General features: G+C 49.5%; 1 protein-coding gene across 1 annotated transcript in view; it reads right to left on the bottom strand.

The window, feature by feature from the left end:
• Positions 1-14519, bottom strand: part of GRIK5 (glutamate receptor, ionotropic, kainate 5) — an 81953-nt gene that overhangs the window by 23376 nt on the left and 44058 nt on the right. The window contains exons 7-9 of the mRNA XM_015409384.1: positions 4076-4237; positions 1650-1802; positions 276-380 (exon numbers count right to left, since the gene is read on the bottom strand). Of these exons, the coding sequence (XP_015264870.1) occupies positions 276-380; positions 1650-1802; positions 4076-4237 (420 nt within the window). The remainder of the gene's footprint in view (positions 1-275; positions 381-1649; positions 1803-4075; positions 4238-14519) is intronic.

The raw sequence follows: 14519 nt of genomic DNA, 5'->3' as shown, positions 1-14519 counted from the left end.
CTGGGGATTGAACCTGGGACCTCCTGCATGCCAAGCAGAAGCTCTATCTCTGATCCTTTTCACTGGAGAAGCCGGGGACTGAACCTGGGACCTTCTGCATGCCAAGCAGATGCTCTACCACTGAGCCACGACCCCTCTTATGCAATAAGAGTTGATTACATAATGTAAGGAACTATATGTAACATTCTTGTTTAATTGCTTAATTTGGGTTTTCCTGGATTAGTCTTGTCCTCAGTGGGGGGGGGCACTCAGGATATGCACAGGCCCGTTCTTACCTCCCGATGACCGTGACGGGCCTTTTCAAGGATTCGCAAGGTGTAATTGGTTCTCTGACCCTTGCTGTTGAACTCGACGCGCCCTGTCAGCCCGTCATACTCTACCTGGCCAGGGATGGGGAGATGGAGAGCGGGGGGGGGGGGGGATTGGGGGGGGGGAAAAGACAATTGGAGGGAGGGAAAAGACAGGAGAGAGGAAAAGAGAATGAGAGAGAGTCAGGTGTGTCCAAGACAAGATCTTCACATCTGCTAGATCTGAATCTGCAGGTATGTAGGAAAAGGCGTTCCCCCCAGATAAACACAAGCTGGCAGTTGCCTGCATTGGCTGAGTAGTTGTGATGTCACAGAAGCTGACGCGGCTCACTGGCTGGGTTGTGGTGATGTCACGGAATGTCCGCGAACATGCTAGCTGCTCAAAGATAGCCTATCAGCATACAGGACCTAGGTACAGGAGGGGCTGTGTTTTCTCCGTGGAAAGGGGTAAAGAAAGGCGAGGAGGGGCCCCGCCATCATAGGCAAGAGGAAAAAAGGGTGGAGGGGATAGGGTGATAAGAGGGGAAATTACGGATATTTGGCTTGATACGGTTTTAGAGGCTTGGCTATCCTGATTTGAATCTTGTGCTACCTCTGTTGAGGAACAGAGACTGAGAGTTCAGAAACTAGCAGATTAAGAAGAAGAGAAGAAGAGACTGGATTTACACCCCACCCTTCACTGCCCGAAGGAGTCTCAGAGCGGCTTACAATCTCCTTTCCTTTCCCCACCCCACAACAGACACCCTGTGAGGTAGGTGGGGCTGAGAGAGCTCTGAGAGAACAGCTCTGAGAGAACTTGTGACTGAGCCAAGGTCACACCAGCAGCTGCATGTGGAGGAGTGGGGAATCAAACCCGGTTCTCCCAGATCAGAGTCCACACTCCTAACCACTGCACCAAATAAGAGTGTTTTCTTTAGGGCTATAGCAACTGTGGTGTAGCGGTTACCGTGTTACGCCAGACCCATGTTCGAATCCCCCACACTGCCATGGAAGCTCAGCAGATGACCTTACTCACTCTCTCCTAACCTACCTTACAGGGCAGTTGTTGCAAGGATAAAAAGGATGAGGGGTAAAGAGACGTACACCAATTTGGGTTCCCGGCTGGGGGAAAGCAGGGTAGAAAAAGAAACGCAGTCTCTCTCACGGGGCCTAGCACGACACGCCCTTTTCTCAAATCCAGGCCAGCCTCCGCATCATCTTTGGATCAAACCTAACAGGCTGAGGACTGAGGATTCTCGTTTTTATGCAAGGCCAGTCCCTTGCCCATCCTGCCCAAACGGTCTGGGTGCCACAGGAAATGGAGCTTCCCCCCCCACCGAGTGCGCAACACCCGCCCCTCACCATGCGCAAGTAGTTCATGAGGCTGGTTCCGTGTTGCCAGATGTTAGCTGATGTGCAGGCCAAGGGCTTGACCCCGATCTCTTGGCTGCGGTTCAGCTCCCGCACGGCACTCACCACGACGTGCACTGCATCGAACATCAGCGCCGCAGACAACTGGAGAAGGGCAAATAATTCAGCTGGAGTTAATCACTAGGCGGTCCCAGGGGCCGGGCAATTGCTTTAATTGAGGCCTTTCACCCCGTCGCTAGTCCATCTGCATCCCCACGCAGCCATACATACATACGACGGGGGACTGAATCAGGCAAAGTGACAAGAATAGCATCCAGGGAGGTCGAATCTCAGTTTCTCCAATACATTATCAAGCCTCCATTAAAATCAGGATGTGAAAGTTTGCACACATCTAGAGATGCCAGAAGAAGAGGAGGAGGAGGAGGAGGAGACTGGATTTATACCCCGCCCTTCACTACCCGAAAGAGTCTCGGAGCAGCTTACAATCTCCTTTCCCTTCCCCTCCCCACAACAGACACTCTGTGAGGTAGGTGGGGCTGAGAGAGCTCTCTCGAGAACTGCCCTTGAGAGAACAGCTCTGAATGAACTTGTGACTGACCCAAGGTCACACCAGCAGCTGCATGTAGAGGAGTGGGGAATCAAACCCGGTTCTCCCAGATTACACCAAACTGGTTCTCCCACTGGGAAATGCTGCTCACCACAACTATTTGGGGCTTCTTTTGAAATTCCTCAAATATTTTGAAAACCCGGTAAAAAACTTTAAAGGTTGCTTTATTTATCTATTGAAACATTTCGGTCCCCACCTTTCCTCACGGTTCAAGGTGGCCTACTGTAATAGTTAAAAACATTTGAAGTTTAACATTAAAAACAGCAGATTCACTGCCACAGGTGGCGGCGGCGGCTACAGGCAAGGACGGCTTCAAGAGGGAATTAGATAAACATATGGAGCAGAGGTCCGTCAGCGGCTATTAGCCACAAGGTCCCGATAGGAACTCTCAGGCTGGGGCAAGTGATGCTCTGTATTCTTGGTGCTTGGGGGGGGGGGCAGTGGGAGGGCTTCTAGTGTCCTGGCCCCACTGGTGGTATTTCTGGCCACTGTGTGACAGAGTGTTGGACTGGATGGGCCACTGTCCTGATCCAACGTTGGCTTCTCTCATGTTCTTATGTAATGCAGAGAAAAGCGGGGTATAAAACCATCTCTTCTTCTGAAGATCTCCAAGGAGGGGACCCCCCCCCCATACCTCTTCAGCGAGCCCATTTCACAGAGACAGAGCCATGTTGGAAAAGACCCAGGCTCTGGTCAATGCCTAGGGTTGCCAGCTCCTGGTCAGGGAATCCCTGGAGATTTTACGGGTGGAGCCTGGGGGGGGGGGACCTCAGCGGGGTATATTTCCATACAGCCCACCTTCCAAAGCAGCCATTTTCTCCAGGGTGACTGATCTCTGTAAGCCGGAGACCGGCTGTAATTCTGGGGGATCTCCAGCCTCCACCTGGAGATTGGCAACCCTACTGGTTCCAGGCGGGCCACCCTATGTGGTGAGATGGCTGCCTGACGACCCCTAGGTGGTGCACAAGGACATATGGAAGGAGGTAAAGGTCCCCTTGCTCGAAAGCCAGTTGAGTCCGACTCTAGGGTTGTGGTGCTCATCTCCTAGTCTGCTTAATGGTTAATCTGCCCCTGCTGGAGAGGGCATATTAGACGGACACATGGAAGAGAACAGCCCTTCAAATATGTGGGTCCCAGGTCATGAAGGGCTTTAAAGGTCCTAAGCACCGCCTCGAACTGAACCCCCAAACCTCCTCCCTAATAATGCCGCGATTATTCTCGTCTAAAAAGTTAAGCTTCTTACTGTAACTGTTTTAAATTACTGCGATACTTGAGATTACTGTTCCGAATTTCTATCCCTTTGCCCTGTTATTAGTACTACATACAATGCTACAAATCGCTGTACTCTGATTGTTTCTCTTTGCTGGCATGTGGACGGATCTGTACTGATCTTTTCATTTTGAAGTTATCGTTACGCCAATAACAGTTATTGGAAGTGGAACGGGTCTAAACCAATGTTCCCTCTAAGCTGATTCTTGTCTAAATAGTTAAGCTTCTTAGAGTATCTTTTTAAATTACTGCGATACTTGAGATTACTGTTCCGAACTTTTATCACTTTGCCCTGTTATTAGTACTACATACAATGCTACAAATCGCTGTACTCTTGATTGTTTCTCTTTGCTGGGATGTGGACGAATCTGTACTGATCTTTTCTTTTTGAAGTTATTGTTACGCCAATAACGGTTATTGGAATCAGAACGGGTCTAAACTCTTTTGTCCAGAGAGGCCTCCACAGAGAACCATTCCGAATTGGGTCTCCCCCCCGCCTCGGGTGAAATTTCGCTGGCGACCTCGTCCGGCCGAGACTTACCGCAGGCCCCGGGTAAGGGCTGACCTCGCAGTTCTCCCGCCACGACATGTTGAGGCTACGGACAAACTCCAGGTAGAACGGATGGCTGGTGTTGAACATGGAGAAGCCCAGGACGTTCGAGTGCTCATCCACGATCCCTTCCAGGTGGAGGATCGGGAAATCCTGCCGTGGTGGGTGAAGCGGAGGAGAGAAGAGAGGCAGACTGAGAAGAGATAGGCAGGGCTATTTTGGGGGCGGAACGCACAGGAACAGAGTTCCGGCTGGCTCCCGAGTTGGCCACGCCCAGCAGGAACTCATTAGCATAATAGGCCACACCCAACAGCAGGAACTCATTAGGATTGGCTACATCAGGGGTGTGTGGCCTAACATGCAAAGGGGTTCCTGCTAGAAAAAAAGGCCCTGGGTTTTGACAACAGACAAGGTAAACAGAATAACAAGCAAAAGGTGGGTGTGGCTGGATGACCACACTTCTGGTAGCATGTGGGTGTGGCCTAATATGCTAATGAGCTGTGCTGTCAGGGGTGTGGCCCAATATGCTAATGGGTTCCTGCTGTTGGGGGTGGCCTATTATGCTAATGAGTTCCTGCTGGGCTTTTTCTACAAAAAGAGCCCTGGAGATAGGGAACCCTTCCCACCCACGCATGCAGAAAACTAGCCCTTCAAGGCAAACGCTCCTAGCAGAGCCTGTCGAGCCAGATTTCTTACTTACAAAAAAAAAATGTGTTTCTTTTTTTTTTTTGTAGGGAAGTACGTAGGAGCGACCCTGTTACGTTTTCACCTTCTCCTCAGTTTTCCTAGGGCAGACGATGTGGTTCTTCTCCAAAAGGCAGGCCACACAGAGTGACTGGCTGATGGAGGCGGAGCCCGGGAGGGCGGGGCTTGGGGAGGGGAGGGGCCTCGGCAGGGTGTAATGCCACAGACTCCACCCTCCAAAGCCTCAATTTGGTCTTCTTAGCTTCTAGGGAGAGTTCAGGCCAGATTTGATCTAGGACACATGTATTTCTTTCCGGTGGTCCACAGTGTCCATAAAACTCTCCTCCAACACCACAGTTCAACTTTCTTCCTATAAGCGTTCTTCATTGTCTAACTTTCACATCCACAGACCGTAATGGGGAATAGGTAAAGGTTTCCCTTGCTCGAAAGCCAGCCGAATCTGACGCTAGGGATGCGGTGCTCATCTCCGTTTCCAAGCCGAAGAGCCAGCGCTGTCTGCAGACGTTTCCGTGGTCATGTGGCCGGCATGACTAGACGCCGAGGCGCACGGAACGCTGTTCCCTTCTCATCGAAGTGGTACCTATTTATCTACTTGCAATTTCTTGCTTTCAAACGGCTAGGTTGGCAGGAGCTGGGACCAGAGATGGGAGCTCACTCTGTCATGCGGCACTTGGGTCTCAAAAGGCTGAACTACCGACCTTCCGGTCTGCAGTTCAGCGTCTTAACCACTTGAGCCACCGCAGCCACCACAATGGGGAATACTGTAGTATGAATTATCTTTATCTTGGCCACCAGTACACATCCTTACACTTAAGGATCTTAATAGGAATATTCCCAGGACTTTATTATAACAGCCACCTTGTATTCTAATCACTTGTGAATTGCAGCGAGCTCACCTCCAGGGTTCCAGGGTCTAGATCCTCAGAGACTTCCTGTCTCTTTCAGAGAGGGGGAAAACCCCAGATGCAAACCCACCCACCCCATTAATGTCCTGCATTGACGGAGAGGGCTCTCCTGATGACATTTCCCCTTCTGGCCTATTCTTTTAAAATTATTTTTTAAGACAAACAGAAAATATGAAAGAAAACACACAAAGGAAAAAGTAATTAGGTAACACGCAGAGACGGAGAGGGCACTGCTGATGATATTTCCCCTTCTAGCCTATTCTTTTAAAATTATTTTTTTTAAACAAACAGATAATATAAAAGAAAATACACAAAGGAAAAAGTAATTAGGTAACACAAACAGAAAATGTTTTCTCCCTAACAACCCCTTCGTTACATAAAAGAATTTTTAAAACACCGTCTGTAAAATACAATAAAAATAACTTTGGTTGGGATACATTTATACCTTTAACATTTAGAACTACTTCTCCTTCTTCATTGCGATACGCTTAGATACAAAATTTTAGACTGCTTCTCATTCTAGATTCGTCTCCTGCTTCCGTACATAGAATACACACTCCATGGCTGATTTCGCACCAGGAGCTGCGCCGCCGTCACGCCTCCCTTTGCCCCGTTTCCATTGGTCAATTTCCCACTCGAAGCCACGTGGCCGCATTTTGACCCGTGGCTTTGCCCGATTTTCCCCGCGGTTTTGTGATCCTCAAAAAACAGGATCATGAAACCGCGGGGGAAATCGGGCGAAGCCGTGGGTCAAAATGCAGCCGCACGGCTTCGCGTGGGAAATTGACCAATGGAAACGGGGCAAAGGGAAGCGCTAGGTTGGCGCAGCTCCTTGTGCGAAATCAGCCCATCTCCCTTCGAATTTCATAACTGAGCTGTTTCTCAAATAAGATGTTAGTTTCGCCATCACTGCAGGCTCAGCAAGCTTGTTTTTCCACTCTTCTAATCGAGGGAAAATGTCTGCTTTCCGTTTCGCTGCATAAATAATTCTAGCCGCTGTCACCATATACCTGAATATCTCTTTCAAACGTTTTGGCAAATTGTTAGGCAGTATACCTAAGAACATCCTCTTAGCTTCCATGGGAAACGTAACCTTTAAAATATCCTGCATTTCTCCACGAATTTCTTTCCAGTACCTTTTTGCTTTTTTTACACATCCACCAAAGTTCCGTCTATGTCTTGACATTTCCAAATCTTTTCTTTGCAGTTTTTGTTCGCTTTCTCTCTATCCTTCGGAGTTATCCTTCTGGCCTATTCTTAAAGGGTAATAAATCACCAGACGGCACTTCCAACAGCAAACACAACCTTTCCCTCACATTAGTTAAAATCTAGAAGAGCAGCTACTACACTCGCCGGTTTTCATGTTTCCAATCATGGACTAGCTCTAGAAATCAGCCATGGCACTGCAGGATGGATTGCGGTGCTCCAGACTGCAGGAGAAGGATCACATTTTAAAAAATGATTCCCTATCTTAAAAAAAGGAAAGGAAAGAAATAAAAAATTCCTGCAAGGAGAAAATTAGTTCAGCGGCGAACGGGCTCTATTAGGACCCAATTTCCCTGAACAGCTTGCTTTCTGCTTACATGGATCGTGATTTTTTTTTAAGGCAGGAGAACATACACGCAGTCTCACTGTAAGTCATACATGTACACAGGAGCATCCCAGGCAATTGTTTTCACACACTGGCATCAATCTCTGCATGGTTCACTTGGACTACTGGCAAACTATTCCCTTCTATCATTTCCCTTTCCAGAAAGCATCTCTAAGAAGTGCTTTAGACCCATGAAAAAGATCTTTGGCCCTGGTCACACGGGCCGGAAAATGCCGGGGGGGGGGGGAGTGTGGCTGTTTGCCCCGGAGCAAAATAACGTGCGGCTGCCCGATCACACGTCCCGTCGAGGTCCTGTGGTTAGGGCGTGAGGTGCCTATCACACAGCTATCCTACAGAGCGGCAAAGAAGCAGCGCGGCGTGATCAGACCAGCAATCGCCAGGCGCTGCTTCCGTGGCAAACAGGAATAATTTTTTTCTCACCAAAACGTGAGCATGCGCATGATCGTTTGTGCGCATCCAATGAAGACTGAAAAAAAAGAACTAACCGGTTTGCAATGGGACTAGGACGGGACGCGATCAGACGCCCGCCCTTGCCCCGCGTTTTCTGGAAACTAGTAAATCGTAAGTACTAGTTTTTTACTCCGTATCTTCGGCATGAAGCCACGGATTAGCCACAGGTGCACTACACTTCCCAAATGTTGCTGTGTGATCGCGCCCGGAAAATCCGCCTATCATCCGTATATTTAGCGCGGCAAATGCTCCGTGTGAACGGGGCCTTTGTCTGCCAAACCCCTCCCTTACAATTTATTCTAAAATCCCATCTACCACTCCCATATAAGTTAACTTAAAGATAAGCTTTTATTTCACGGAGGATAGAATTATCAGTGGCTATTAGCCACGGTGGTTAAAGGGAACCTCCACATTCAGAGGAAGTCAACCTTTGAAGATCGGCTACATCAGGGGATGGCCTCGGCCTCTGTATCCTGTTGTTGGCCCTCCAGAGGAACTGGTTGGCCACTGTGTGAAGACAAGATGCTGGACCAGATGGACCACTGGTCTGATCCAGCAGGGCTCTTCTGATGTTCTTTTTTTTTTTTAAGAGACATGTTTTGGCTCTAGAGCCTAGGGTTGCCAGCCCTGGGTTGGGAAATACCTGGAGATTTTGAGGGTCTCCTGGGGACTGGAGAGGGTAGGGTTTGGGAAAGAGAGGAACCTCACCAGGGCTATTTTTGGGCAGGGATGGACCACTGGTCTGATCCAGCAGGGCTCTTCTGATGTTCTCTCTCTTTTTTTTTTAAGAGACATGTTTTGTTCCCTAGTGAGACACATTTGGCTCTAGAGCCTAGGGTTGCCGGCCCTGGGTTGGGAAATACCTGGAGGTTTTGAGGGTCGCCTGGAGACTGGAGAGGGTAGGGTTTGGGGAGGAGAGGAACCTCACCATGGCACAATGCCATAAAGTCCACCCTCCAAAGCAGCTATTTTCCTCTAGAGGAACTGAACTCTGTAGTCTGGAGCAATGTTCCCTCTAAGCTACGGAGTCTTGTGAGCAAAAATTCTGCTTTGGGAGCTCCTGGCATCAAAGTTGTGAGCGAGCGATTTGGCTACGGCATAAATTAGTTTGCTCTGGAGCCAGCCTTTCTGAGCTAAGACAAAAATGCATGAGCCGGAGGCTAAGAAAACAGTGAGCTAGCTCACACTAACTCAGCTTAGAGGGAACACTGGTCTGGATCTGGAGACCCCCACCTGGAGTTTAGCAACCCTAGTAGATCTGTAGGCCACAGCACACACCCACACCCCACGTACCTCAAATGCTTGTTCATCTCCAGTTCCCCATCTGAAATGAGTTCATTAAAACAAACCTGGGAAAAGGCTTCAGAAGTCGGAAAGAGCTGGGAAAAGTACAGAGGAGGGCAACCAAGATTATTTGGGGGCTTGGAGCGCCTTCCGTATGAGGAAAGGCTGTAGAGTCTGAAACTTTTCAGTTTAGGAAAGAGACGACTAAGGGAGGACACAATAGAGGTTTATAAAATTATGCACTTGGGTGGAGAGAGCTGACAAAGAGGAATTCTTCTCCCTCCCCCAAAAATACTAGAACGCCAGGGCATCCCAATGAAGCTGATGGGCAGTAGGTTTGGGACAGACAAAAGGAAACACCACTTTACACAGAAAGGGATTCAAATGTGGAATTCACTGCCAGAGGATGTAGTGACGGCCACAGGGATAAACAGCTTTAAAAGAGGATTCGATAGATTCATGGAGGATCAGGCTATCAGTGACTACTAGCCAAGGTGATTGAGGGGAACCTCCACATTCAGAGGCACTAATCCTCCGAATCCCAGAGCCAGGAGGCAACATCAGGGGAAGGCCTCTGTGCTGCCCCAGCCAGCGTTAACTGTAGTTTAGTAAAACTGCTGTGTACCTTTAAGAGTAGTTGCACCTGGGAATTGTAGTTCACAGTTAGGGATCCCAGAAGCTTCCCTCTGACTGGCTCATTAAGAGTAATTTCCTGAGCTCAGAGGCGCAAAGATAGGAGTTTCATTGTTCTTTTCCGTTTCTTGTCCATCAACCCTTAGTGCAAGGAGAGGGGAAGCCCATCTCTTTTCTCACCACGGCTATAGAACTGACCTAGATCACAAGATATAACTTTCCACCCAGCTATCTGGTCAATTGTGAGTAAATGATCTTCTGAATGCGTGTGAAGTTAAATAAAGATGATTTAAGCTCTCCTCAGTGGTCGTGCATTGACTGATACCTAGAAAGTGTTGCCTTAGCTGCAGCTCACGCTGGACAGGACAGCCTCGGCCTCCATGCCCTGCTGTTGGCCTTCCAGAGGAACTGGATGGCTCCTGTTTGAGACAGGATGCTGGAGTAGGTGGACAACTGGTCTGATCCAGCAGGGCTCTTAGATTCTTATCAAGGGAAAGTCTCAGCCTCTATACCCTGTTGGTGGCCATCCAGAGGAACTAGTTGGCCACTGTGTGAGACAGGATGCTGGACAAGATGGACCACTGGTCTGATCCAGCGGGGCTCTTCTTAGGTTCTTATGAAGGCCTCGGCCTCTGTGCCCTGTTGTTGGCCCTCCAGAGGAACTGGTTGGCCACTGTGTGAGACCGGATGCTGGACTAGATGGACAACTGGTCTGATCCGGCGGAGCTCTTCTTCCGTTCTTCTGTTCTTAAGCCTCGGAGCACCCGAGCAGGATCAAGATGCGAGAAAGGCCCGAGAGACATTTAGCAGGCTGGGGTTAATAAACAGATCAGTCTGGAAAACCTAAAGGCCTGCATAAACCATAGTAACATCCCTCAGCTTGGCTACTGTGCATCCTTTCAAACAGACATGTTATTCATTGACCGAAGTTTTACGGTGTCCTCCGGAAGAGCAGCCGTGGAGATTTTGCTGTGTGATCCTTCCCAACACCCCCGCCCCCCCCCCCCGCGGGGGGGGGTTTTTTTTATTCAGGGCCACCCAGCAAGCTCCGTGGTAGAGCTGGGGTTTCTAGCCAGCCTCCGCTGGTCTAAGAACAGCCATCGATCATCTACGCCACACTGGCTCTTGAGATCCCTGACGCTGAACGTGAGACCAAAAGCCCTCCCACACAGCTACGCTCTTTAGGTCGGCAGGGCTCTGTATTCCCAGGAGCCATTCCCTTCTCTAGACCATGGGGGGGGGGGAAGCTTAGAAGTATATTTTGATGCACAAAGCTCCCCCCTCCAACCTCCGTAATAAAACTGGCAACGGCTAGCTTCACAACTGCAAAACACACACACTTCCAGGCCTAACATTACTTATATTCTGTTGTGTATTGGGATTGCATCATTCCAGGTCTGTCACCCCGGAGACTGGCTGAGCTTGGAGCACAAGAACAATAGCCTGCCAGGATTCTGAAAGGAACCAGTCAAGTAGTAACGTTATGTAAATAGCCTATCGCTGGGAGTGGGGTGTGCTTCGGTGTGTCAATTGCATGCTATTTAACAGGGCTGAGGCTCTGGGGTCTTGTCTTGTCCTTGCTGAAATCACTAACAAAGTAGAGCTGATCACTAGACCTTGGGTCTGCTCATCCATGGAAGCCACTGTTTAACATATTCCATGGGCCCTCTGAGCTGTGGAGTCTTGTCAGCAAAAAAATTCTCCTTTGTGAGCTACTGCCATTAAAGTTGTGAGCGAGCGATTCGGCTACTCCATAAATTAGTTCGCTCTGGAGCCCTCCTTCCTGAGCTGAGACAAAAATCTGTGAGCCGGAGGCTAAAAAAACTGTGAGCTCGCTCACACTAACTCAGCTTAGAGGGAACACTGCTTATAATAGATCCAGGTGGTCAGCCGTGTTGGTCTAAAGCAGTAGAACAAAGTTAGAGTCCCGTGGCACCTTTAAGACCAACAAAGGTTTATTCAAGGTATGAGCTTTCGTGCGCATGCACACTTATAATAACTGTAGATTTATACTTTATGCTCCAGTTCCCAAACAGAGAGAAGTAATGCTAGAAGATTGGTTAATCCAGAATTCTTGTGAAGGTTTTTGCACATGCCCCACAAAGAGAAACTCCCTGCCTTTAAACATTTCTTTTTTGGTGTTTTACATCCCGGCTCCTGGCCTGACCCCTATTCCGAGCAAGACGATCCTTCTCTCGCCCTTGCTCTTGATTGGCTTTATGCCAACACCGCATCGCCGAGTCTAACTGGCTATGCGGTTATGTGACATCACCGCGTTTACTACCTGATCCACCAATTAGCTGGCGTTGCTCACGGAAGGAAGGACAGGCGGGGGACAAAAACGGTACTGACGGCAGGAGAACGGCGGGGAAGCGACAGCTAGGAACAGCAAAAAGGAATGCAACAAAGAAGTATAACGGGAGATTTGGAGAAATATTTTAAGCTTCACTCCCTGGGGGAGGAGAAAAACCCTTTTATTCTAAAATGCACAGAGGTGAATATTCAACACAGTGCTAAATATAAGCATGGAGTGATTACCATTTTTAACAGCTGAAAACGTCTTCTTTTCCCTTTGGGATGAAGCAGCAACGAACCATTACTAGACTTGATTAAAATTTGGACCGGCCACCAGAGGCAAGATAAAACCCCAGGGAAAGGCAAAACTATGGGATGACAGTGAGCATAAGAACATTAGAAGGGCCCTGCTGGATCAGACCAGGGGTCCCTCTAGTCCAGCATCCTGTCTCACACAGGGGCCAACCAGTTCCTCTGGAGGACCAACAACAGGGCACAGAGGCCGAGTCCTTCCTAAGAACATCCAAAGAGTCCTGCTGGATCAGATCAGTGGTCCATCTAGTCCAGCATCCTGTCTCACACAATGGCCAACCACTTCCTCTGGAGGGCCAACAACAGGGCAGAGAGGCCGAGGCCTTCATAAGAACATAAGAAGAGCCCTGCTGGATCAGACCAGGGGTCCATCTAGTCCAGCATCCTGCCTCACACAATGGCCAACCAGTTCCTCTGGAGGGTCAACAACAAGGCATAGATACCAAGGCCTTCATTAGAATACAAGAAGTACCCTGCTGGATCAGACCAGTGGTCCAACCCGTCCAGCATCCTGTCTCACACAGTGGCCAACCAGTTCCTCTGGAGGACCAACAACAGGGCATAGAGGCTGAGGCCTTCACAAGAACATCAGAAGTTCCCTGCTGGATCAGACCAGTGGTCCATCTAGTCCAGCAGCCTGTCTCACACAGGGGCCAACCAGTTCCTCTGCAGGTCCTACGCAGGGCATAAAGGCCAAGGCCTTTCCCTGATAAGGACATCAGAAGAGCCCTGCTGGATCAGACTCATGGTCCATCTAGTCCAGCATCCTGTCTCACACAGTGGCCAACCAGTTCCTCTGGAGGGTCAACAACAAGGCGTAGATGCCAAGGCCTTCATTAATATACAAGAAGTGCCCTGCTGGATCAGACAGATGCCAAGGCCTTCATTAATATACAAGAAGTGCCCTGCTGGATCAGACCAGTGGTCCATCCAGTCCAGCATCCTGTCTCACACAGTGGCCAACCAGTTCCTCTGGAAGGTCCAACAACAAGGCATAGATGCCAAGGCCTTCATTAGTATACAAGAAGTGCCCTGCTGGATCAGACCAGTGGTCCATCCGGTCCAGCATCCTGTCTCACACAGTGGCCAACCAGTTCCTCTGGAAGGCCAACATCAGGGTATAGCGGCCGTGGCCTTTCCCTGATGTTGCCTCCTGGCTCTGGGATCCAGAGGTTTATTACCACTGAATGTGGAGGTCCCCCTCAGCCACCATGTCTAATAGCCACGGATAGACCCATGTCTATCAGCCTGTCTCTGGCACAGACAATACTACTGATCTCCGACATTGTTGAACTATTGGGGTGTATCAGGACGGAGCCGTCTTCCGTGGAGACCCCTTGCTCCAGATTCACAGGCGGTGCTTGAAGAATGGAATAACAATGTTTCTTCCGTAGCGCTTGGCTCAGCCGAGACCTGGAATGGCCGCGTTTTCTGCAGGGTAGTGATCGACTCCAGCAGTTGCTTGCACTGAGCACGGCAGAGTGCGGTTGGGAACATCTGGCGAGCCGGCTGCCTCCGGCTGCGATCACATCAAAGCCTGTTTCAGAAGGGTCAGTCAGGGTCAGTGGCTGAGTGGCTGGACGGACTTCACTGGCGTTCTTAGAGGCAGTGCCCCTCGACCACCGCTGGGTGGGGCGATTCCGTCGGAATCACAAAAGAACGCCGTCCATCACACTGCCTGGTAGGCCTTCCCTGAGCTGGGTCTCCTAATTCACAGGATTGGCTTGCAATTGCACAAAATCTTCTAGAGGGCACACATACAGGGACACAGGACTAAATCTACCTGTCCTAAGAGTTTAGGTTTGGTGTAGTGGTTAAGTGCGCGGACTCTAATCTGGGAGAACCGGGTTTGATTCCCCACTCCTCCACTTGCACCTGGCTGGATGACCTTGGGCAAACCGCAGTTCTGATAAGAGCTGTTCTTGAAAAAGAGCCGTTTCTGTCAGAGCTCTCTCAGCCCCACCTGCCTCACAGGGTGTCTGTTGTGGGGAGGGGAAGGGAAAGGAGTTTGTAAGCCGCTCTGAGACACCTTTGGGTAGTGAAGGGCGGGGTATAAATCCAATCTCTTCTTCTTCTTCTTCTTCTTTAGTTTCTACCTGTCCTAAGAGTTTAGTTTCAGGTGAGCAGCTGTGTTGGGAAGAAGAAGAAGAAGAAGAAGAAGAAGAAGAAGAAGAAGAAGAAGAAGAAGAAGAAGAAGAAGAAGAAGAAGAAGAAGAAGAAGAAGAAGAAGAGGAAGAGG

Source organism: Gekko japonicus, unplaced genomic scaffold (genome assembly GCF_001447785.1).
Source record: "Gekko japonicus isolate JY-2015 unplaced genomic scaffold, Gekko_japonicus_V1.1 scaffold745, whole genome shotgun sequence".
Classification (NCBI taxonomy): domain Eukaryota; kingdom Metazoa; phylum Chordata; class Lepidosauria; order Squamata; family Gekkonidae; genus Gekko; species Gekko japonicus.
The sequence above is the reverse complement of the archived record's forward strand: the minus strand, read 5'-3'. Positions and strand labels throughout refer to the sequence as shown.